Raw genomic sequence first — 27115 nt, 5'->3', positions numbered from 1 at the left:
ATTTGTAACACCTGTTACAAATGCGATAAGCGATCTCATTTGTAATACCTGTTACAAATGCGATCTGTTACGAATGTGGTCCTACATAGCTGAAACATTGTAAAGATATGATCTAGCTTTATAGAATTTTGCAATGCTACAACGTTGTAAAGATATGATCTAGCTTTATAGAATTTTGCAATGCTACAACGTTGTAAAGATATGATCTAGCTTTATAGAATTTTGCAATGCTACAACGTTGTAAATATATGATCGAGTTTTAAATGTTTATACTATAGAATCTTGCATTGCTGCAACATTGTAAAGATATGACCTAGTTTTATAAAATCTTGCATTGCTGCAACATTGTAAAGATATGATCTAGCTTTATAGAATTTTGCATTGCTGCAACATTGTAAAGATATGATCTAGATTAAAATATTTATCCTATAGAATCTTGCATAGCTGCAACATTGTAAAGATATGATCAAGCTTTATTGTATTTTGCATTTTGGTGACAACTAACCTGTTTAAACTACACATTCAATTTGGAGGTTTTGCTATTGACTGCTGTGCTCCTTCTTCATGTATGTTTATTGTTTCTTGCATCTGTTTTCATTGATGTGTACTCAGGCTTGTGTACATCTGTTTTGTTATTATGCATAGTATATTATACGTGTTTCTGCACTGTGCACATCCGTTGTATTATCATTGCATATATGTGTCTGTGTACATTATTAATTATTGGGTTTGTTACTGACCCTCTACGGAAATATGTAGGGTCAGTATGCTTTATAGAGAGCGCAGCGAAGTAACAAACCCAATAATTGATTTGTTTTATCGACCACTTTATTACTTCTTCCGGGCAAGTGCGGTAGGGTGTTATCCTACCCTCATGCAAAATAAAGGCAAAAATCAAAAGGTCAGAAAAATTTTGCTTTATCAGGTCAGTGAACAGGATTTTAGATTTCTGCAGAGCCTCGACTTTTATATATTTTCTCCGATTCACTTAATAAAATTAATTTATAAGACAGTAACATAATGTTCTATTTATCCTTTTATCCTACCTTCTGATCTAAAATCATTCTTTAATTAAATTTAATTTAATTCAGAATTTACAACCAACTTGATCGGAGTCTCCTTTGCATAGAAATCTATGTACCATTACACAAATAGGTCTTTCAAATCAAAAATATTATAAAACAAGAAGCTGCGTTCAATAAACGCTTGATGCCCCCGGTGGCATCCTTGTCGATACAAAGCAACCTACGTCCAAAACGAGGTCCAAAATTAGAATCAAGTCAATCTAGTAAGGGGTATTGATGCTAGACGAAACTGTCCCATTAAGTTAACCAAGAGATGGCCCATATAAAGCAACCCAAGTCCAAAATGAGGTCAAGGTCAAGGTCAAACTGAGGTCAGGTGATGTCTGAAGATGAGGAATGGTCACATGTTACATCTGCATTAGTATCAAGAAAACCATTTTTCTCTCTAGGCTCATCTCAACTCTTAGAGTCAGGGATAAGAGATATTGTAAATGTTTAAAGATAGTGCTATTAAAGAGGATTTTATAGTAGAGATATTTGTCTTGAAGGTTGCCAGTCTAACATATTCTTTTTAAGGAAATGTTTATCCGTTACGGGTAGAGGGACAACATATTTCCATAAAAACAACGTGCAATTTTGCCAGAAAATTCAAACTTTTGGATTTGTACAAAGTTTATCCAGTAAGATTTGTGATTTTGAAAACTTCTATCAACAATACGGCTAAGTTAAATACGTCGTTCACACAAGCTCAAAATATATCCATTTGGAGGAGAATAAAAATATTCATATAAAAAGAATTGCCGTCTGCACTGATCACACTAACGTAACCAGATCCATCAACAAGATATTACATACCAGGAAACAACATATTAGATACCTATCAACAGGATATTATATATACATCATCAGATATCATATATCTATGCTGGATATTATATATACATCAACCAGATATTATATACCGACCAACAAAATCTTATATAAACGCCCATCAACAAAATATTACATATCCATCAATAAGACATTAAATTCCCATCAGCAAATTATCTTTACCCAACACCAAGGTATTATATATCCATCAACAAGATATTACATATGCATCAACAAGATACATTTCAAAAGCAATTTTATTCATGTGAAATGCATTATATTATGTAACCTTATCGTTCCACGGTTTTTAGAGTTTCAGGGAATGCATTTTTCACTATAAGATTAGAATTCAGTCAACATTTAGGCACTTTATAAACATGCAAAGAAATTGTGTGACAATTAACAGAAACGACAGTACTCTGTTTTCGGTTCCGAACATTGTTCAAATGATGGTTCTGATTCCCTTAATATTCCGTCCCTTGTCTCGGCATGTTCCGGCATATCAAAGGAAGATGTTCTATCAAAGAAATTAAATGGTCTCAACATGAAGCCGGTCTCTACTTTCACCGTCATTGGCATGTCTTCTGTTGTAGGAACGTGTAAAAAGCCCACAGTAACCCAATTTACGATGTCATCGTCCACGATGCTTTCTCCGTTGATGTGTTTGTCTAGATATTCTTGAGCGTGCTCCATTCTATTGACGTCATAGATTGACGTCAGTGTTTGCTCCTCCTCCTTGCGCTTCGTGACTGCGCAATGGTACTTAGTAAAAGAAAGAGCCTGTAATAATGGATGCGTCTTCAAAGCCTGGTCGCCTAAAATAAGAAGTACAAATATGTGAAGTCATTGTCGCTTATTCTGATACCTACAAGGTTGCTTTGCACAAACAAGAAACACATTCAGAATTGCTTGAGATCGGCCTCTCTGCGGGGCAATGGTCTTTCTCTAGAACAGTGGACCTTAAGATTCTAGAGTGTTGTTTCATATATCTGAACATAATTGAAATACTTGTAAACATCTTTTAACTCAATGCCAAACTAATGATAAAGATAAAGCAGTGACACTTTTAGTTGACAAACATTGTTACATGATACGTTTAATTGTTTTGTTAGAGTTCGAAATCCAGGTTTAAAACAAAATATACGCACCTGTAGCCAATGGCGCTATCTGGTACCCTCGTTCTACGCCCCATTTGTTCTTCTCTCGTTCATTAACAACCAACCAGAATTGCTGTTCACTTGGATCTTGTATTCCAATTTCCTTTTGAACATTTTCCCATTCGATATAGCGTGTTTCGTTATAAATAAAATATTCTGGTGCTTTAGTGATATTCGGATTTTGTGTTTTAAGCGCTTCAAGGACAGGTCCCGCTTTCCATTTTACAATTTGGAAAGTATTGTTCTTGTCAATGATGTCCATATCGACTTTAAATCCGAACATATGGTCATGAACTGGTCCTGTACCATAGTCTGATAATCTGTAGCCGAAAGCGTCCCTTGTTTTGTCAGGTGAGTTCGGGTTGAACTCGTCCCAGAAACTTGACTGTATATAACCGCTTGCCTTGGCATGTGTATAAACTTTGCCGTCAAGGAAAAAATGGAATTCGAATGTGTAGTCATAGTTACCAACGACGACGGGTGCCCTGACAATAAGATGTCTGTTTCTTAATCCCGCCTCAAACGATATCCCGACATGCCTCCAAAGAGCATCTTGTCCGTCTGCTTCAAATATACAAATCGAACGCATATCGTATGCAGACTGGGTCGGATGCCACCAGAATGTTGTGTTCAAAACTGTCGCGTGTTCCGGACAGTCGACCCCGGACATAATTGTCGTTGGGTAATCTCCGCCCATAATGCCATATGTAGCGTCGGCATATATTATGTTATTTTGAGCATGCGAGTCCATGGCGTAATTGAGTGCAATGTCGTTTACTGCTAGCTCATAAATGATTCTTTCATTCTTAAAATTTATGTTAAACAATGCTGGTCCACGCATTTGGCTTCCGCTAATATCAAAACTCCAGTCCATCCACTTAACATGAGTGCCTTCTATAGTATATCTTGGTCCTGTCGGGTAGTATGCACGTGTTCCCTGGGAATCTGCACGATCACGGAGAGGAAGGCTGCTGTCACGTTTAGGAAAAATACGGTCCCACAACGTATTCCTAAACCCGGGCTCAAGTTTGACTTTTCTAAGCGTGTTGGAATTGTAGGCTGCCATTAATTCTTGGGAGGTGTTGAAGGGACCTTGGTTCAAGTAGTGAAAGTCATAGGTATACCATTTTGATGTATCTGTACCCGGATTATGAACTCTTCCGCTTAGAGGCAGGATATGTATCAGATCGACGTCCTCTTCGTGTCGAAATCCTTTGAACGCGATGTTCCATCTGTAAACATAAAGGGAAATAATTCAGTATTTATATTCGTCACAGAGAATTTCTTTTATTACCAGATACATATAATGCTTTTCTTTTGGAGTGAAATGCTTTATTCAGTCAGACATTTATTTTAGCGAAGCGCTTTTGGGTTGGAGGGAACGTTTACTTTGAATCCTGAGAGGTTGAAAAGACTTTTTTGCTTTGTATCGTGACTGGATGCAAAGAACGCTTTTTTAACCAAGATTGTTTGGAAAAAAACTTTTTGCTTTGAATCCTTAGGGGTTGCAAAGAACCGTTTATTTTGAATTACAAAGTTTTAAAAGTAATTATGATAAGATCGGTTAAGTTAACAAAGGTAATAATTATTGCAAAGTAACTGATTACATTTGAAAAGCAAAGTTATTATTATATAATCAAATTGCAAGGCCTGGTCTGGTTGCGGCAAGCTAGATATATAAGCACATTATTCATATAAATTAAATGATTTTGTGTTTTGCAATGCATTAAATGTTATGAATATGAAATAGTTGTTTGCAAATGTAGATGGGGTAAGATAATGTAGAATATTCCATGTTCCCAAGTAGATGGAAAAGTAAAATATTAATCAAATACATTTTCGTTTATTTGCAAATACACTGACGAGATATGAAAACGCAACAAACATATGCCTGAATATATTTTTTACTACAAAAAGCATAACCTTGAAATGTTCAACACATACACATCTCGATAATTTATACCCATTGTGTTAATTTTACGGTCTATTGTGCTGATTAACTTTCAACACAATGGGTATAGAGTATCGAGAGGTGTATGTGTTGAACATTTCAAGGTGATGCTTTTTGTAGTAAAAAATATATTCAGGCATATGTTTGTTGCGTTTTCATATCTCGTCAGCGTAGGTACTACAAATGCCTCTGACCATTTACAATGTGTTTTAACAGTATAGTGAAGACACTAATAATAATAATAAAAATGATAATGATAATGATAATGATAATAGATCTAATATTAATAATTATTTGATATAAGATATTGTTCAAGGTTACAACACACTAGATAGCTGTTCTTCTTTATTCTATATAAAATTGGTATATTACTATTGGCTGTAGCACACATCAGAACCCATTTTAAAGATACGTCATGTGATTTCAGAAATACAAAGAAAGTAAGGAATATAGCTCTACAGAGAAAAAACATGAGAACTATTTGAATCCACCATTATGCGGCACATTTTGTTCGGGCCATTTTCCTATTTAGTGCCTATATGCCTCAGAGTTAGTTAAGTTTTAATGTAGTGAATCTGTATTGGAAATTGGCAGTTTACCAAAAAAAAAAAAAAAAAAAAAAAAAAAAATTCGGAAAATACGTAATGGAGCGGAAAATGCCGACTGCCATAACGAGGTCTGTGCTTTAAGCCGGTGAACCCATTAATCTGTCGAACAAGCAATTTTACGAAATACATTCATGAAATAATAACTTTTTTTTATTGTACATTATTCTGAAGGGATAATTACGAACCTTGTATCTCGTTCCTTGCCATTTGTGCTTGGTGGACCATTAAAGAAGTTGAAATATATGTCATCAGGGAATCTGGCACCATCGAAACTTTCACTTATAAGTGGTGCTAGTATGTCTAAATCTGGCCGTAATAAGTCTGTCATAGCTGCAACTTCCAACCACTCGTACGGTCGGCTGTTGAAGTGGATATATCCGGGAAATGTCATATTGACAGCGGTCATTGTGGTGCCATCTAGCGGTCCTACTTTATATTCCATTACGTCAGGTGACGGAACATGACCACGTTGTACGGTTACTTTAGCGTAACGTTTAGGTTTATCGCCGCCTTTGTCCAGATATTCGAGAGCTTCTGCTTTATTCGGTGGCTGTAGGGCTTGATAGAGAATAAAACTTTGTGTAAGGCTTGTGGGATCTTCTAAAGTTGAGATGATGCTTTGTTGAAGTAAATATTTAGCCACCTTGTTCATTTCAGTGGATGTAAGCGGCGCGTACACATAGTTTTCATAACGTGTATCTTGTACGGGGTTCGGATTCGGACATACACCAGGTTCCTTCGGTAGTTCTTTGGCCGGTGATTTTGTCGTCTGCAATTTGCTGCCTCCCTGTTCTTGGCTGTTAGTCTGACAGTTGACGTCAATATTGTTGTTCTTGGAATCGCCATGGTAAGCGTAAATTCCAATAAGAATTCCTCCTACTATTCCAAGAGCAAATACAACAACAACAAACAACTGCATGCAACATATTTGTTTGCAGCTTGTTCCTTTTCTTTCTCGTCTGCTTTCAGATACAGAGGTTGTAAGTTTCACGTCTGCAACCGCATTCTCATTGTCTACTATGTATGCACGATTCTGTGACATTTCCTTTTAATATCGTAAATCAATCCTATTGAATTGCACAACCAGTATTATTTTGATTTTATCTCATAATTTGAGATAAGAGCGATTACGAAAAGCTAAAACCTTCAAAAAATTCAAAACATGTATATTGTGATAGATAAAGATAAAAAAAAATGTTACACTTTCAATATTTAAGATGGATGTGCTCTGTCAGAGTTAGAGTTTGGGTTAGACAGAAGTCATCACATCTAATGACTAATTTGATAAGATTAACGCGCACTTGACAGAGTATAAATTCTTTCAATGTCACGTTTTAACATCTACTTTATCCAGGATTTCTTTTGAGTGTGTACGTCTTTTTTCACGAGCTTAGTTTCAGCTGCAAGACATCAAATGGCCTTTGCCATTGTAACTGTAATTAGGTTCGTGCTTACGTGCGCCATACAGGAATTTTAATACATCTAAGTGGGGATATGGTTTTGCAAAGGATTTGCTGAAACTGATAACGAACATGTATCAATATTGTCTCAGGGATGTAGGCATTTCAAAAGATTAATTTGTCCTGTTATACACCGGTTATTTAATCCAGTACACTTATAATTATATTTAAATTCATATTAACATTCTTTTAGGTTTAAGGAAGCGTATCAAGCTTTATGAAATTTTCATCTAGACGTTTTAGATTTTTTCTAAAATTATAAACTGAGCCGTGCCATGAGAAAATCAACATAGTGAGTGTGCGACCAGCATGTATCCACACCAGCCTGCGCCATACCGAAGAATATTCCTCCGGCCACTAATCGATAGCGGTCAGATTTTCTATATAGAAATAAGAAGGACATGTACACATTTTACTTAATAACAAAATTACTAAAAATAAGAAACCTTAGGTGCAAAAATATTACCAAAGTTCAACATTTGATTCATCACAAGGTTTTTTTTAAATTAAATTTTATCTTAATTTTTGATTCGTTCTTCACATGAAGTTTGATGCCATCATTTCGTCATTTTTCCCTTCTTTTTTTCCATATAAAATGTGCAAAAATCTCATACATGCGTTTCTTCAAAGCATTTTTTGTATAAAACCATTGATATGAAAGCTTAGGTGCAAGAAATTTCCTACTCTCATTGAATTTATCTTTTGAATGATATTTATTTCATTTTTGTGAAATAAAAATTTGATTCGTTCTCAGACGGTTTATTTCCACTAATTTCAAAGAAAAATTAACTTCAGCGCGAAGTTGTTGTTGTAGCGTCATAAGCAGACGATATTATAGTATGCCGCGTGAACATGCGGTATTGTGATCAAAAGGTTAAAGTAATGATTTAATCATTTAATGTAATTTTACTTCGCGAGTAATTCATTTTGTGTTAATATCACAAATTAACAATATAAGAAATGCAATTAAATATTGCAATTAATATTTCGGTTCTAAAAAGAAAGAGATGCGCATTTCTTCTTATGTTGTTGTTCTAAATAAATATATATAAAATATATATAGATATAAATCTGGTATAATAATAATAATAATAATAATAATTCTCACCTTATTTCATATACATTTAAATATCAGTGTCAATTATGCCAATTATGTCAATTAAACATTAAAAGAGATAGCTTTCCTATCGACCCTTGGATCACAAATGCAAACTGTCGTAAAAAGGTAAAATATAGAATTTTTTGTATATATTTTACTTAATAATTTTTTAGTAAATAAATTCAAGGTCCGCCTTGTCCAAATTAAAGCTGGAAAATATGTCCGGAGTATTTTTGTGTACAAGAATGTTTTTGCAATGTAAATAATATCTGCATTTAAAGACACTGATTCTGGTATGCCTGGTATGTGGCCTATGGAGATGATAAGGTCTGCGTATTGGCGATAAGGGCCAATACACACGTCAGGACCATTGGTAGACTTGCTTCTGTTTATCATAATAAGCTACTGTATAGCTACTGTGCAGTAAATAAATTGCAGGTGATATTTCTCACCTTTATAGCAAATCAGTTCTCACCTTTATAACGAGTTTAGAAAGTTTGATTGAATTAGGGCTAATTAAACAAAGTGATAAGATACAACAGTTTTTTGTCATATTTTTAATAAAGTAAGTTTTTTAACAATTACATCTCATTATTGCTGTTTTTTTATCAAAAATATAAAAAATGCATTCAGGCACATAGCTTTTAGAAGTAATAAATTATTGTGTATTTTGAACAATGCTATATCTTTATTGCTGGATTTTATTATACATAAAAGAAAGTTAACATTATTTAGACAACACAAGAGGAATTAAGCATTTTTGATATATAACATCCTTCTGTCTATATACCTTCTTTATCTATTAAAAATGCAACTGAACGCTTCTTTAATTTCTAGTGAAATCCAGCAATTATCTTTTTTTTTTTCGTTTTTATTTTGTTACTTTTGATAAAAAGATCATAATCATTGAATAAACTTGTAATTTCTCTTATTAAGTTTTGAATAATTATTTTATAGTGAGAAATGCTTTGCTATAAGAGTTATAATTTAATTGGCCAGGACATTACTCAACATGACTGAGCAATCAAAATTAGTATCTTATCAATTAAAATAATTTTGTGTACATGCTGAAAAAAGACTAAAAAAAACAACAGCATTTCAATTAATAAAATGCAAAACACAGGAAATAACCAATTTACCTTTAGGCAATAAAATTTATGATTCTCTGACTATAAATAGGCTACATGTCAAGTCTACAGGGGTTTTATGGACCCTTATCAGACTGGACCAGACAGGATCTTGTATATTGGGGATTAAAAAGTCTGGTATTTGGGGGGGGGGGGGGGGGGGGGGGGGGGGGGGGGGTCACTTATATAGGAGATTTTCTTTGCCTTTAAAACAGAATTGAATTTTACTTCAGTAACCTAATGATATATTTTTGTTTTCGTGAAAATTTTACCTGGTTTCATGATCTTTTCAGTTATCATAAATGTCGTCGTGATTAACTTACTTTCATAATTAATTGTACATGTTCAATTCAAGATAATTTTACATGAAACTAATTTCTATACTGTAATCCTATTGAATGATAGTTTATAGAAGTAATAAAATATTGTATGCATCACGCATAAATCCTTTTTATTGGACGCTCAGTCTGGTTTTAAGGCAAATTATAGTACGATTGATGCAATATTTTTATTAAATTCGTTCATAGAAAAACAATTGAAAAACAAAAAACGTTTGTACTGCTGCTTTGTAGATCTTAAGAAATGTTTTGATTCCAAATATAGAAATGGTTTGTGGTTGAAACTCATAAAAAGTGGTATTAATGGAAAATTATTTAATGTTATTCGATCGATGTACAATGAAGTCAAATTGTGTGTTAAACATTTAAATGTATTATCTGATTTTTTCGACTGTGGCATTGGCTTATTACAAGGGGAGATAATTTCCCCTCTACTTTTTTCTCTTTTCATAAATGATGTAGAATTATTTATGCAGAAAAACCCCTCTGCAGGTTTAACGCTGGACCAGTTATCTATATATTTATTACTATTTGCCGACGATGCAGTTATTTTCTCAGAATCGGCAGAAGGGCTACAACAATCAATAAATAATTTTGAAACATATTGTAAGAAATGGAAACTCAATGTGAATGCACAAAAAACAAAAATTGTAATATTTAGTAAAGGAGGAAGACCAAGAAACCGTGAGTGAATATTTTAAATACGGGTCTGATGAAATAGAAGTAGTGAATAGTTTTAATTATCTTGGCTTAGTTTTTATAAGTGGGGGATCTTTTATGAATGCTACGAAAACGCTTGCGAGTAAAGCTCTGAGGGCGATGGGTGCTCTGTTTTCGGGTACCAGGACTTTTGAAATACCCATAAACATTATGTTAAGTTTGTTTGACTCTTACGTAGCCTCAATATTAAATTATTCATGTGAAGTGTGGGTTTTTTAAAGGCTGAAAACATAGAGCGTGCTCACAGAAAATACTTGAAATCTTTGCTCAATGTTAAAACCTCCACAAGTAATTCAGCATTATGTGGAGAACTTGGTAGATTCCCGTTATATGTGATAAGGCAACTTAGAATTGTAAAATATTATCTTAGATTACATTTAGACAAAAGTAGTAATTGTTTGCTATCTACTATGTTAAATGATATTAGAATAGAAGCTGAAAATAATTTGCAAGTTATAAATTGGGCCTCAAAAGTTAGGACTCTATTACAAAAGACAGGTTTTTATGATGTATGGTTGTTCCCAAATTCTGTAAATGCTAAGGTATTTTTACCATTATTTCGATGTAGATTGTTTGACATGTACATAAACGACTGGAGGCAAGACATTTCATTAAAAACATCTTTAACACTATATAGAGAACTTAAAACAAATTTTTAATTGTCAGAGTATTTAATAAAGATTCAGAATGTAAAGCATAGAAATGCCATTGCTCAACTGCGTTTATCATCACACCAACTAAATATAGAGACTGGAAGACACCACAGTATTCCAAGAAATGAACGCAAATGTATTCTCTGTGAAAAAAATGATATAGAAGATGAGTTTCATTTTATTCTGATATGTTCTGTGTATAATCAATTAAGAAAATATTATATTCCAAGGTATTATTATAAACGACCTAATATGTTAAAGTTCATAGAATTAATGAATGTTACAAGTGTGAAATTGTTAAAATAGCAGTTTACAGCATTAAAGCATTCAAGCAAAGACATGATTACTTGAATTACTTAGGTGACTTATAATAATACAATCGATTGGTAGGCATCCGGCAATTGGGATAATGTGAACCATAACATAGATGTACTGGCGTAGTATAATCAATATGAAATGACAAACATACATACAGACGGACAAATGAGTCGAAATGACGGACGGACGGACGGACGGACGGACAGACAGCCAGCCAGCCAGCCAGCCAGCCAGCCAGCCAGCCAGACAGGCACACAGACAGACAAACAGATAGACACACAGACAGACACACAGAAATACAGACACACCGACAGACAAACATACACACACACACACACGCACGCACGCACACACAGACAGACTCACATACAGACAGACAGACACACACAGAGACAGAATCACAAACAGGTAGCACACAGACAGTCACACAGAGGCACACAGACAGACACACAGACGCACACAGACAGTCACACAGACAGGTAGTTATAATTTTTAGCCAACTTCCAACCATTTGCAGTTGGAATGTAACCAATATTTTACGCCTATATTGTGTTGAGTCCAAGCAGACGCAAAAATCGACATTAAAGAGTCGCAATATTTAAATAATATTAGTAAGAGACAAATTCTCTACAGCCTGACAGTATACAAATACAGCCTGCTAGTATACAAATATGATCTGGACATGTAACTAGCTAAATATGTTAATACTTAAGCCTATGACAAACCTTGAATTTCGTTTCGGTAAGGTTTGTCGTATGTGGGAGTTTATTTTACGTGTCTCCATGTTGATGGTCGGTAGTAATTCTTGCACTTTCATTTCGGTAAGAATTACTCAAGCCTCTCATTACTGAAATTATGATTACAGTTACTATTTAACTGCATTAAGGGTCATTTATAATTGCATTTCAACTCTGGTAAGGCGAATATGAAAAATGAAATCAGAGCAACCAACATATTGTCCATATATACGGATAAAATAAATATGAAATCAAAAAGAGAACAACGCACAATCTTGTCGATTTTTGCGTCCTTTCTGCGCTTAAGTATGCATTTATTGTTTAACCTAGTAATGTATGGGCAGGTTACTTCCAACTTGTGCACTTCACCCCGTTGACCGGTGTTATACGGACCGTCCTATTTTGATAAAAGGGAATATTTGATATGTTGAACATTTTCAAACTATGATTACAGTTATTTTAAAAAGAGGCGTTGATCAAAATTTCTTCCTACTTAACGTATTAAAGTATAATTATGCTGAAAATCTCATCATTTTATGCTACTTAATTTCACGAAAAGCACGTGCATTAAAATTACCGTTAAAAAATTACCTATCGATAGGTCTGAACTAATCAAATGAAAATTCAGGGTCAAGGGGGTGCGCAAGTTGAAAGATATCGACCTATAATAATGTATTATGGAAAATCTCGTTGCTGATATGTGTTATGCACCGGTGATAGCTTGACAAAGACAAAATATAATTGAAGTCACTATGTATGACTAATCTCATCATACAGGATTTAAGAATGATTTTTCACCTCTCATGTTTTTTATTAACAGATCCTATTATATGTTGAGTTAAATTATAAGTAATTTTTTAAGAATGAACTGTTACACGAAATTATACAAAAACCGTCTTAATCAATAGAATTAATTAACAAAATATCAGTAAATGAATAAATTACATAAAACATATCAGTATTCAGATTTATTGTATGTGTATATTTGTGTTCATATTATTTCCATAAAATATATATTTTAACCTTCGGCTATAATCATGCATGTTTGTAATGTATATATATGACGATGAACGTTTAATGTTCAAGTCTTTCTGTAAATAAACTTCTGTTCTGGTCTGTCTTTAATAAAACTTGCCAATTACCTCTAAATAAGGAACGTTAAAACAACACAGACGTTTATAACACTGATAAGGCTATAATTGCGTTTTGAATTACGGGTATTTTCTTTTTGTAATTACAAGGTATAATTATCATGCGACTTTAATCTTTCGCATATTTTTTATTTTGCAAACAGTTTTCATATATTGGTGGAATATGTGTAGTTATATTAAAATGAATAATGTCTGCTTGAATACGGCAAAATACCTGTACCACGCTGATTGCCACTATCTTTTTTTTTTAATTTTTATAAACATACCATAATTTCCAGTTCATTAAACTTCCTATTTTGCCAATATGTTAAGAATTACTGAATTGATATACGTGTGATGTTCAACCATTTCAGAATAAAAAATTCAAAACCTACACCTGTGTATTTATAAATTGTAAACAGCGCAGTCTGATCAGAATCCATAATGTCCGCTAACGGTTTATCTAATTGCAATAGGCTTTGAAAGCGAACAGCATGGATCCTGACCAGACTGCGCGATTGCGCAGGCTGGTCTGGATCCATGCTGGTCGCACACCCACTATGTTGATTTTCTCATGGCGTGGCTCATATAACTTAATATACATTCTAAGTATATAAAACTATGTACACCTTCGAAATTTTTAGAGAATAAAATTTTATAAAGCGTTCTATCTCTGTAATTTAATTTCACCTTAAATTAATCTTAATAAGCAAAAGAGTTCTCCTTGTTGGACTGTTGCAGCGTTGTGCATGTCTAAATTTGATAAAACTGTACCTAGAACGTTAAATCTAATGTTAAAGTTGCCTTTATTTTTTTCATACTTTAGCCACCTTTATTTCAAATATGCGTTTATATGAGCCACACCATGAGAAAATCAACATAGTGCATATGCGAACAGTATGGATCCTAACGGTTTTTTCTAATTGCTATAGACTCTGAAAGCGATCAGCCTGGATCCTGACCAGACTGCGCAGGCTGGTCTGGATCCATGCTGGTAGCAAATGCACTATGCTGGTTTTCTCATGGTGCGGCTCATATAATGATAAAGTTGTATGCGTTATATACTGGCTGACAATTCTTACGCTACCCTTTGTACTGTGGTTATTTCTTTCATATTCTAACGAAAGTACATCCATGAAATGTCTCGTATATTTGACAAATACTAAGTATGTTGTCAGTCGCATGAAAAAGTTGCAAAATAATCGCATTTTGCAAATGCATTACGTTTTCATGTTACAACTTCCAACTCTTTTTAAGAAATAACAAAATATGTATAAATGTGTTTTTTATTAAACGTACAAACATAACTTTAAATGTCGTGCCTTATATCCTTAGTACACCGGGCACATTTTTGTACACTCTAGCAAGGCATATAAATGCTGTCAGACGAATAAAAGGGCATTTCCGGCTGTTGTTACTGCGTAGCCTAGTATGGTTGCTGATTTCTGCCATTGCTCTCTGGCGTGTTGGCACGTTTAAGGTGATTCCATACCTTCGACAAAAAATATTAAAAATTAGCGCACACAAACGAAATTTTATCTTGATATTTTTCGTCTAAGGTATGGAGTCACCTTAAAAGGCGCCAACACGCCAACATGACAATTAGCGCGCCAATACGAAAATATACGGTATTACTTTTTTGTCATTTCCCCTGCTTAATGTTTCATGAGTATGCATGTAAAAAAGTCTTGTTCTTTTATTTTGTTTGCTAACTTTGAAGATAACTGAGTAGTGAACTCTTACTTATCTCATGTTATTTCAATGTTTAGAATTTCAAATACATAAGGATATTATAAAAAATGTTCATTTTAAATATTTATACCTAGATAAAACAAATATAAAGAAGAAAGATTATTTCTCTGGAACACATAAAAGCATTGAGTGAACCTTTGTCTTCGAACGAGGTAAGTTACAAACAAAAATTACAAAGCATTTAGTTTTAAACTGCTGACATCTAACTGGAAAACACTTGTTAGTCGTGTCAGTTACTTCAAAGTGAATGATAAAGAGCTCACGCTTTTTAAATTGTTTACCTTTAAATGCTTTATCACGCCTATCACCATTAGTAATGTGGAAAACAAATAAAGCTGGTTTATCGCAAGACCTAAAGTGTGTGCTTTCCGGTGGCAGTTTCGATAAAGTAGAGTTTGGTATACAGACAATAAACAGGAACATGGCGCGAAAAATAAATGGTAGTCGCATTATGGTGGATTCAGATAGTTGTTGGATTTTTATGTTTTTGCTCTGTAGAGCTGTTTTCCTTATTTTATTTGCAATAGTTTGCTGAAATCACTTGAAAGATCTATGCTTGACATGTAGGAAGCATTTTTCATAATTTCATACTAGCATTACCGAATCGTCATTGACACTTAGAACATACACCGCCACTACAATTTGGGGTCCCATTTTAGCTGATTTTGCAGTTTGTATTCGACTGAAAATAGTTTTCATCAAACATGACCTCTTTTCTTTTGATTTTTATACAGGACTGACAATATTCTTCAAGAAAATGTAACTTACAGATGTTTATAGTTACACATACCTATTTTTAACTATCATTATGATATTTAAAATGAAGACTCTGACCGACTCAGAGTTTTCCAACATTTTTATACAGTCAAAGTTATCTAAGTGAAATTAAAAATAGTTAACGCATAGTTTTATTTTCCTACAGACTGATAGCAGTAAACAAAAGAGATACTAAAGATATTTTATACATGTACGTTTGCGCAAATAAGACAATTGGAACAATTCAATTATCTTTCTTTTGACGTGTTAGATAGTTATTCATTTTGAGTTAAATATAATGAGATTATTCAGCGGATATTTGTTCAGATAACGCATTCACTCTGCTCTTATCATTAACTTTGAGATAAGTTATACCACAAATTATTTTATGTTTGTCAGATATTAAAATAATAATGTTTTATTTGTCCTTGTTAATAGGATTTTTTGTTAATTATATGAAATATAACAAATAGATATAGTATATCAGTAAATCTTATTTTTAGAAATAGTTCTAACACGATCCGCAGCAATTGCAATATAAACATAATTATAGCGAAATCGCCTATACATGAATCTACGATAAAATATGGTTGGCTGTTACATTTCACCCACCCCCTACGATTGTGACATAAGAAATTTTACTTCCATTCCATTATATACGAATTATTTCAGGTCCAAACGGTTGAAAACAACATTTCAAAAACATAATTATGATAAAAAGTCACACTGACTTATGTGTAGGACCGTAAAACACGTTTTGATTCGTACGAGCGAGTCTAATTAGCTCAAGTATGACTCAGGGGTGACGTCATAAATGTATGACATAAAATATGACGTCATTATGATGTGACGTCATATAAAAGTTGCAACTCTTAACACAATGTCAACTCACCTAATTTGATTATTCTTTTGATAAATAATTTGCGAGCTGTGTTAGATAACTAGTTTATGAATACTTCTCAAAATTCTAATAAAAATGAACAAGTTTCTATACGTTATATTGGCTGTGCAACACTTTCTAACCATGGGGGTAAATTGTAACTGCATATGGCAAGCCAATTGTCCAATAATTACGTGAACCCTAGTTCACGGTCGAAAAACTAGGATTAAGTAATAGTTATAGTATGTGTGAGAGTGTGTTACCAGGATATATCAGAGCTAGGGGTACATCGAGGGTATTTTTCTCTGCACATATCGTCGAGGCCGTTAGGCCGAGACAGATATGTGAAGAGAAAAATAACGAGATGTACCCCTAGCTCTGATATATCCTGGTAACACACGAGCATTACATATTATAACTGTTTTATCGCATAGTTTATTATTAAATTTTATATATTATTTTCATTTAAATTTGTTTATTATTATTTTTACTATTTTGATTCCAGTTCTGCGCCTTGCTGACTGAAACACTAAAACTTCTGTCTTAGAAAATGTGTTCCCCAGATAAAAGTACCCAACAAATTTCTGCATTGGTTTTAAATCTTTGCATTTCATTGGCCAGACATATTGTAAAACTTGTTGTTTTGTTTGTAAAAAAAATCAAAGAAAAAGAAACATTTGAGAAATCTCAGAATTTCATATATTTCATGTATTTCTGAATTTGGCAATAACTATCAAGTTTTTGAAATATTCTAGTTTATTTATTCTTTTACTTTATAAATGTAGGTGTTTTGTGACAATTCTTTCTCTGTGAACTGTAAATTGGAGCTAAAATCATCTTTTCTTTGAAAGGAAAAAAATTATACTCCCTTGATAGGACCTCAATAGAGAAAAAGTGTTCTGATATATATCGGAACAGTTTTACTGTGCTGATATATATCGGAACACTTTTTTTCTTATGAAACTCCATAGAGATTTCCGTGTTGATATATATCGCAACAGTTTTGTAAGATATCAGCACAGTTTTGTAGTAATAATGTGTGTTACTATGTATAACATGCTGCAAAGATCAAAGGAAAATTGCCGCACTATGCGATAAGGATCGATAAACTAGGTTTTTCGAACGTAAAACTAGGTTTTTCGAATACTAACCTATATTTTCAAGCGAAAACATAGGATAACGCCGTGAACCATAGTTCACGCTCGTAAATGTAGGTTCACGATTTTAAACCGAAGTTCACGGTCGTAAACATAGGATCACGTTCGTAAACTATGGTTTACGAGCGTGAACCGGGGTTTACGAGCGTAAACATAGGATAACGATCGTAAACGTAGGATAACGACCGAAACTCATAGTTCAATCGAGAAACCTAGTTTATCAAACGTAAACCATGGTTTACGGTCGATATATTAGGATTATAGAATCAACAATGAATTTCGGGCGTGAACATGGGTTTACGGCCATGAACCTATGTTTACGGACGTGAACCTATGTTTACGACCGTGAACCATAGTTTACGGACCTGAACCTATATTTTCGAGCGTGAACCTATGTTTACGAACGTGAACTTGGGTTTACGAGCGTAACTTAGGTTCACGTTCGATAAACCAGGTTTTTTAAACGTAAAACCAGGTTTTTCAAATACTAACCTATTTTTTCGAGTGAAAACATAGGATAACGTCGTAAACCATAGTTCACGCTCGTAAACATAGGTTCACGTTCGTAAACCAAAGTTTACGATCGTAAACATAGGATAACGACCGAAATTCATAGTTCAATCGAGAAACCTAGTTTATCGAACGTAAACCTGGGTTCACGAGCTATGGTTTACCCCCGGTATCTGATGTTTTCATTCGAAAATCTAGGATAGTATTTGAAAAACCTAGTTTTACGTTCGAAAAACCTAGTTTACCGATCGTTAAACCGGGGTTCACGTAATTATTGGACAATTGGCTTGCCATAACTGCATATGATTCGAATGACGAATTAAGCTGAAAATGTTGCGTTGTAAGAATCGAAATAATAAATATGTCCCAATAATTTTATCAGTCGTTCGGATGCGCATAATTAAACCACTCGTGCTACACACTCGTGATTTAATTATTACGCATCCAAACTCCTGCCCATATTTTATTTAAGAAATAATAAATCTATTCCTATATTTCATCAGTTAATAAAATATGGGCAGGAGTTTGGATGCGTAATAATTAAATCACGAGTGCGTAGCACGAGTGATTTAATTATTCGCATCCAAACGACTGCCCATGTTTTATTAATTGATAAAATTATTGGAACATACTTATTATTTCGATTCTAACAACGCAAATAATTCGCATTTTACAGTACTACATTTTCAGCGTAATACGTCATTCGGGTCATATGCTGTTACAATTTACCTCCTACGGTTAGAAAGAGTTGCAAAGCCAATGGAACGTATAGATATTTGTTCAAATCATCAAATTAGGCGAGTTGACCCTGTGTTACAAGTTACGAGCTTAACTTTATATGACGTCACATCATTATGACGTCATACTTTATGTCATACATTTATGACGTCACCACTGAATCTTTATTAAGCTAATTGAATACGCTCGTAGAGATCAAAACGTGTTTTACGGTCCTACACATAAGTCAGTATGACTTTTTTCATATTTATGTTTTTGAAATGCTATTTTCAACCGTTTGGCCCTGAAATATTTCGTATGTAATGGAACTGTTCAAAGTAGAATCTCTTATGCCACATTCATAGAGGATGAAATGTAACAGCCAACCATATTTTATCGTAATACTAAATTCATGTGTATAGGCGATTTCGCTATATGTTTATATAGCAATTGCTGCAGATCGTGTTAGAATTAAATTTCTAATATACTTTTCCCTGTTAAAACACTCGCTAGAATGACGTCACGTTAACGTGAGAAGACGTCAATAATTTTGTTGCGACCAAGAAAGAGCGCTACTGTAATGTATCTACTGTTTTAGATTAAGGGCATATTAGAATCGAAATAATTTATAGCAAAACCGTGTTTTAACACTATTTGTACACTCGGGCGGTAATACGTCGTATAATTAATTTCACTGGGGTTGCGCCCTCATGAAATTATTTTTCCCGACGTATTACCGCCAATCGTGCATAAAAAGTGTTAAAACACTCTTTTGCTATACTAGTAAATTATTTCTTAAATTAATCTCCTTATCTTTAACGTTACATAAAATCCACTTATATGCATGCATAACCTTAATTGACCTCGACGGCAAGATGACATTTGCTCTTTCGCTTTGTACTTTAATCATATCTGTTTACGTTTAAAGACGTGTTATAGAGATAAGAAAAGAGTTGGAACTCGAACTTATTTGCATTCCATCTCATCGCTTACTAGTAATATGTTTGCAGGCAACAGCGCCATAGTAACAGTCTACTCTTGGAGGCGTTTACACATGTTAGCATGAGTATAATACAGAACAAATGAGACTAGACCAAACTTTTTAAAATTCTTTCACTGTTCACATCGACATGCATTGTAAAGATTACAATGTTAATTGTTTGTTGTAAGGAATCACGACAGTTTGGACTCTCATGAAGATTTTTAAATATCTGCATAATTATTATTATGCAACCCGAGTTCTACAGTGATCCTGTAAGGTCTTCCGTACTCTCACACTGCCGACGCCTGCTGCTACGATAGCTCGATGCAACAGCAAGACAACACGGTGCGACAGCACGCTTGGCAATACGATGCGATAACGCGATATTTATGTCGTGCATCGTGTTATCGTGCTGCCGCATCGTAGTGTTCCTGTTAACATGAAAATGGGACAAAATGTCTGAAAAGCTAAAGAGATTCATCTGCAAGTATAGCTAGATGTGTTGCGATTTTATTTGGAACAGTTACATTCTATATGTATCTCTTTACATTGACTGATTTAAGTGTGAGGAAAGCAATGGCATATATGTTGTGACTTAGATAATGGCATACATTTCGTGATGTGATAAAATGTTGTTAAAATGCAATGGCATACATGTTGTGACATAGGAAATTGAGAGGAAAGCAATAACATACATGTTGTGACGAAGCAATTGTAGACCACCTTTAGAAGGGAACAATATGTTTACCCGTCATCAATGCTTACAGCTAGGGTAACCCCTTAAACCACATGTTTTAGTGCATTTTATTTGGTATTTCTTTGGGAGTATTAAATTTGTTTTCACCCCACAAGACAAATTCACAAGTACATATATGTTTTTAAGATATCAGTTTCAGTTGCAACTGACGGGACATGTTTCCCAGTACGAACTTGGTCACACTAGAGGAGAATATGTACAAGGCAGGTGCTAAGTCGGTAGAGAGATCGCCATGTAAGCTAGGGGTCCCGGGTTCGAGCTCCTGACTGACTGCACATTTTTCTCACCCTGTGACATTTGGCACCCAACGTGGGGCCGTGTTAGGCTTGCTTGTTTCAGTCTTACGACATTTGTAATAGTGTGCACCTCTGGAATTTTAGGCATTTTTTTAAATTCATAGAGGTGTATCTTGGGATACGTTCACATCTGGTAAAATGTGTGAAAGGCAGTCAGTTAGGTCAGTCGATTGAGCACTCGCTCTGTAAGCGAGGGATCCCGGGTTATAGCCCCTGACAGTCTGCGCATTATTCACACCCTAAGAAATGTTGTAATAATTTGGTTTCCAGTTAATAAGGCATATACATGTATGGGATTCTGTGTTAACATCACATGTCACGAAACGCAAAAAAAAACAACAACACACACACACACACACGCACACGCACACGCACGCACGCACAAAACACGACGCCAACTCCTTAGGTGAAGCCGCAGGAACACGACAGCAAGAACAATAAAAGACTCCAAAACGACATTTTGATGCCCGCTAAATTAAAAATCAAAACTCGACAAATAAATCCGTTGAGTTGACAGCCTTAATTTGTCCGCATTTTATGGGAAATCTATTGAGTTCTCGTACCATATAAAATGACGTCATGTTATCGTTATATCGCCATGCCAACATGTCAGCATGCCAACAGCTCAACATCATGAATGTCGCAATATGTCTCGCTAATGTTTACTTATGTATTACAATATTTTCTTCAAAATAATATTAGGGCTGTGTCCTTGCATGTACTTTAATAATCTTCGTCTGGTGCACTTCTTAACTTCACTTAACTTCACTTCTTTGAATTTATTTAAATTTAGCTTAAAGCATGAGAAAGGTAGATAAACTATGAACTTGGAAACAGGATGGTATCGACACGCACTATATAAGGCAGCGAACTACGCAATAGACTAATCATTTGTGAATTTTGAAAACAAAGAAAATGAAATATTTTCTATGTCTTTTGTTGGTAATCGTCTCTGCGGCGTACGGATATACTATTGAAGGATTTAATACTACTAGAACTGTGACGAAAGAATTGAGGGTGAGGAATGGTGGAAAGTACGGCTTTTGGACAGACCCAGAGTTTTGCCCAATGGGAACGTTTGCATCTGGTTACAATATGAAGGTAAGATATCGCGTGCGAGTTTGTGCATACGTATTTACATATGTCTGTCTGTCTGTGTGCGAACGTATGTGCATGCATGCATGTGCATGCGTAAACTTACAACTGTTGATAGCAAATTGACATACAAGCCAATAAAATTCATTACAACAAGTCACCGGATGTACATGTGTTCAGCGCGTGATGCTACGGTCGATAACACATCTTAGATTTGCAGTGGGACAAGTGTTTGTTTTCTTCGTTTGCTAAAGTCAAAGTAAAAATAAACAACAAAAAAAATAAATAATTAATGAAAAAACGATAACATGAAGTTACGCACGTTATTAAATATGACTTAAGTTTTATGTTTTGTTTAGGACCAAACAGACCTGCTTTGTACGAAAAATATTGCAAAATCAGATATAAAAATGTTGTTTTGTTATGTCGAATATTAAGTAAATACGCATCACATTTACCACTGCGGAAAAAAGTCAGTTATTTTAAAAATGATATTTTTCAGAGGTCAAGCGAAATGAAGGACAGAATAGGATCGGCAAATCCAAGAATCGCGCTATCATGTTCAATTTTCCGATCTTATTCTGTCATTCTTTTGAAACAGTTTCTTTATTTCTTATATCTATATTACATTTTCTTTCCATTTGTAAACAATCATGTTATATTGAAGTCAACAAGCCTAAGAAACTACGCGGACTTTGTCAAAACAGCGGTCCGTTATCAGTAAGCTGTGTTCTCGTAATTTTAGCGCCTTTCATTTTGCTGTTTTGTCAGGATACGATTTATATAACCCAGGGAAGTGCCTACGCCTAAAGTATCTTGAATAATCGCTAAGGTGACTATGTCTTAGACTGAATGAGATACGAAATAAAATATCCTTTGTTAAAACGTAGAGCTGGTGAGACCAAATATCTCGTTTATAGAATTTTCCTCTGGCTACCTTGCCTAAATGATTCGTGTACCAATTATTTGTAAATGTTTTAAATTATGAGCTAGATAATTTCTGGGATCAGGCTAATCACTAAATGTTTCAAACTAACACTAATAAGCTCAAACTGCTATAGGCTCTAGACTTTATACCTGACTGGTCTTTTTGTTAAAGTTCCCGTAAGACAATGTCTTTGAATCAACTACATACTAGTCCTATCGCATAGATGGTCTGACTCCTGGATGCTAAGCGCCTATATGCTATCTCATGTAGCATTCAACTACCATATCGGTATATCCCCGATGCTTTGGCTGTACTTCGCCAATAACCTTCTATAAGCTGGAACTCTCCTACTATCTCAGTAGATTACCAAACTCTCGGTCTCTGTCTCAGCTTTTCGATGATATAGCATTCAACTACCCTTAAGGTAAAACTTCTATGCGCTGGCCCTATAGCTCGAAACTTTGTTGAAATTCTGCAACTCTTCTTAATCTATGAACTTCAGACGTCTTCTTTTTAACAATTTATCCGCCCTGACAAGCTAGTTGCAATAACTTCCTTATCAAGGTACTGGGATAAATTATTAGTTGAATCCTCGATGTGCCTTCTTCGCCGGATCGCTGGATACAGAATGCTCTCTCTGCCACCAATCTACCTATTTATACCTCAGCAGGCGTGCTATTATAGAACTTTTTTCTGATTGGTCCAAATTTATACATAGTATTTTACAACGAGTACTTGCTCTAACAAATGTCTGGGTCCCTTTAAGTGTTTTATAGGATATGGATCCAGCTATCGCCATAAATGAACCCAAATCAGCCATAAATGACCCAAATCCTTTTAGTAACAGCAATTCACAAATAATTATAGAACTTTTTTGCCTTTTCAAGCCGCCAATATTTCAAGCACTGTTAGTGTATACAAAAATTATTGTTTCTTGTCAACTTAGCAATGCAGAATGACAAGTGAGCACTACCAAATAACAATTAGCACTACTGAATGGCATCAAACCATGTCGGAATGTGCATCTCATTACAATGTACGGTGAGTACTTCAGAATAATAAGCACTCAGTCTGCCGAATGACGAGTAACCACTGCCAAATGACGTAAACTGACAACATCAGAATGGAAAGTTACTGAATGACAAGTAAGCATTGCCAAAAAAGATGTTACCACTGCCGAATGATGTAAACTGACAAGTCAGCACTACCGAATGATAAGTATATATAAACACTGTCGAAATTACCGATTGAAGACTTACAACAACTGAATGACTATAAACCATCAAAATCGTGTTTTGCATTCCATGGGGAATCATGTACACTTGGATTTGAAAGGGTTAAAAGTATTCTATGGGGTTCACGCATGTGTAAACCCTTAAGTTTAATGTACTTATTTAACATAAAGCCCCGAAATTTTATTCAATGTATGTGCGTTATTCGACAGGGTTTACAGTGCATGAACACTAGAAAAATATTCCTACATTTCAGGTTTGACATTTCAAAATTTCTTTTTCAGATAGAATCTAATCGGTTTATTGGGGACGACACGACGCTGAACGCTATCAAATTGTCTTGTTCTGACTCTTTGGGACATCTAGAGAACGGAGCATATGTCACTTCCGGTGAAGGGAATTTTGGGACATGGGGAAAAACTGAAACATGCAATCAAGAGTACCACGCGGCAAACTTTCTCACGGCTTTCTCACTTCAAGTCGAAGCTCCGGTGAGATCTGTCAAAGATTAGCATTAATTTAGTAACGTCTCCATTTTTTTTTTTGGCGTTTAAAGGCACTGGCCTGCAGATCGTACAACATTTCTTTTTTCAGTATTGTCTCGACAGCCCGGGTTCGATTCCCGACTCGTTGTTTTTAATCTGGATTTGATATATTTAAGATTGTTTACAAGCAAACACTCGTATATATTTAATATTCATGATTTGACCAAACAATATTTACCAAACATTTAGATGTGTTTCTTCTATTGAAAAAAGTGGGATTGGTAATTTTGTCAACGGCATTTATGCTTTATATAATACTGACCTATAAAATCTGAAATCCCAATCTTAAAAATTTATATCATCTCTCTTTACAGCAAGGATCGGGAGATGACACATCTGCAAACTACATAAAGTTCTACTGCCGGGATCTTGCTGGAGATCACAATGAGACCGAACTCGTCCGATCTCCCGGCCAAGCATGGTGGGGTACTTATGGTCAGTGGAGTGAAAGCTGTGACGACAACACGGCCATTTGTGGACTCAACACGAAAATAGAGTCTCCACAAGGCCATGGTGACGACACCGCCTTAAATGACGTCGTCTTCTACTGCTGCAGTTACACCTAAGTGAACACGGAACCCGGAGTTGGAAAATAATGCAATGCATGTATAAAGGAAAGAATAAACATGAGTTGTTACAGTTATGTGTCCTTTTATGTTGTAGTATGTCGTAGTATAAAGAGAATGTGAAACAATTTAAAAAAACAAAATTCTCTGCAGCGATGAATTTTTAAAACATATAGTGGCTACCATTGTAAATATAAACCGAACAAAATCAAAAACCTACTAGTTGATCCACGTAACCCCTAACAGGGTTTTTTTTTCGTGAACTGCTACTTTATTTTTCAAGATCCAGGCATAAACTATACATCATTCTGAATGTCTCCGTCGGTGGTTGTAGGTTCATTTGATTTTTTAAGATAATGCCAAGTTTATCGGCAAACAAGTATTTTTCCCGTTCGGCTAATTGGGTAAGTAACATTATATGGTATATTATATATATTTGATAAGATATTGGAGCCGTGCCATGAGAAAACCAACATAATGGGTTTGCGACCAGCATGGATCCAGACCAGCCTGCGCATCCGCGCAGCGCGCAGTCTGGTCAGGATCCATGCTGTTCGCTTTTAAAGCCTACTGCAATTAGAGAAACCGTTAGTGAACAGCATGGATCCTGGCCAGACTGCGCGGATGCGCAGGCTGGTCTGGATCCATGCTGGTCGCAAACCCACTATGTTGATTTTCTCATGGCGCGGCTCATTTGTATTGAAATGTTGCGTTTCGGTTAACCATTGACATGAAAGTTTTATAATAATCCATATACAAATAAGATCAAAATTTAATTTTAAAGATGATTGGACGTCATATATTTCTGTCATTAATAATGAAGAATACCCCCGTCAAATTAGTTTTTTGACGATTTGACGATTATTTCAAAACTAGTTCCTATTACCGCCATCGGAATTCTTTAGATTAAAGTGTCTAACATTCAAATAGAAATAAAGGAAAAACATTGCTATTGAAAAAGCAGACCAAACAATAGTTTAAAATTAACTGAGGCTCTTGCCTATTTTCATAATGAATTCAACGAGTGTTACAAACTCAATGTTGAAATACACTTTTATCACATGTCCACATTTTCTGCCGAAACATCGAACGTTCTTATTTCTTTGCATATTATATACAAAATCCATTCTAAGGAAACTAAGAGAACCATTTTATCGCTCGTCCATTCGTTGACTTTTATGTATACGTTACAAAGTTGAGGCACCTTATGACAATTTGTACTCTTTTACAAATCAAAGGGCCGCCATAATTATTTGTGAGGATTTTGCTGCATTTCCTTATCCCTTACCCTGCTAAACTCCTATAATGAACTTGTCCATCTTTCAATTTAGACAGTACCATTAACTTTTAAAAGGGGTGCTAACCAAAAAGATACTGACTGAATGGCGACAGTGCAGATCATGATCAGTCTGCACGGATGTGCAGACTAATCATGATCTACACATCCGTACAGTCTGATCATGATCTGCACTGGTCGCAAAGGCAGAATCAATCGTGTCCAGCATGAGAAGGGTTAAATTTGGCCTCCCATCTATACAAATGTGTTACATAAATATAAAGTAAAGTTTATATGCTTTGACAGAGATATCAACTCAGCCATCAATTTGTAAGACAATCAAGACATTAACTTTGATCATGATTTCGCTACTGGAAGGCAAGAAGTTTTGAGCAACTACAAACTTACATTTCAATATCATATGAGCCGTGCCATGAGAAAATCAACATAGTGGCTTTGCGACCAGCATGGAT

At 34.8% G+C, this 27115-nt stretch overlaps 2 protein-coding genes across 2 annotated transcripts; one reads left to right on the top strand and one right to left on the bottom strand.

Annotated features, from left to right (window-relative positions):
* Positions 1 to 2015: 2015 nt before the first annotated feature.
* On the bottom strand, positions 2016 to 6935 carry LOC123537609 (amiloride-sensitive amine oxidase [copper-containing]-like). The gene is made up of 3 exons (XM_045321433.2): positions 5797 to 6935; positions 3044 to 4284; positions 2016 to 2710 (listed from the first exon to the last, which is right to left on the bottom strand). The coding sequence occupies exons 1-3, from the start codon at positions 6651 to 6653 to the stop codon at positions 2295 to 2297; spliced, it is 2514 nt and encodes an 837-aa protein (XP_045177368.2). The 5' UTR covers positions 6654 to 6935; the 3' UTR covers positions 2016 to 2294.
* Positions 6936 to 21881: 14946 nt separating this feature from the next.
* On the top strand, positions 21882 to 25439 carry LOC123535610 (vitelline membrane outer layer protein 1-like). The gene is made up of 3 exons (XM_045318325.2): positions 21882 to 22101; positions 24540 to 24746; positions 25115 to 25439. The coding sequence occupies exons 1-3, from the start codon at positions 21916 to 21918 to the stop codon at positions 25364 to 25366; spliced, it is 645 nt and encodes a 214-aa protein (XP_045174260.2). The 5' UTR covers positions 21882 to 21915; the 3' UTR covers positions 25367 to 25439.
* Positions 25440 to 27115: the final 1676 nt, after the last annotated feature.

Source organism: Mercenaria mercenaria, chromosome 17 (genome assembly GCF_021730395.1).
Source record: "Mercenaria mercenaria strain notata chromosome 17, MADL_Memer_1, whole genome shotgun sequence".
NCBI classification, from domain to species: Eukaryota; Metazoa; Mollusca; class Bivalvia; order Venerida; family Veneridae; genus Mercenaria; species Mercenaria mercenaria.
Note: the sequence above shows the minus strand (reverse complement) of the source record. Positions and strands in the feature narration are given on the sequence as shown.

Bases quoted from the DNA above. Each gene is read 5' to 3' on its own strand.
- LOC123535610 (XM_045318325.2), top strand. From the start codon at position 21,916: ATGAAATATTTTCTATGTCTTTTGTTGGTAATCGTCTCTGCGGCGTAC. The intron at 22,102-24,539 runs GTAAGATATCGC...TTTCTTTTTCAG, and splicing joins CATCTGGTTACAATATGAAG to ATAGAATCTAATCGGTTTAT. The intron at 24,747-25,114 runs GTGAGATCTGTC...CTCTCTTTACAG, and splicing joins CACTTCAAGTCGAAGCTCCG to CAAGGATCGGGAGATGACAC.
- LOC123537609 (XM_045321433.2), bottom strand. From the start codon at position 6,653: ATGTCACAGAATCGTGCATACATAGTAGACAATGAGAATGCGGTTGCA. The intron at 4,285-5,796 runs GTTCGTAATTAT...TTATGTTTACAG, and splicing joins GGCAAGGAACGAGATACAAG to ATGGAACATCGCGTTCAAAG. The intron at 2,711-3,043 runs GTGCGTATATTT...TTCTTATTTTAG, and splicing joins GATAGCGCCATTGGCTACAG to GCGACCAGGCTTTGAAGACG.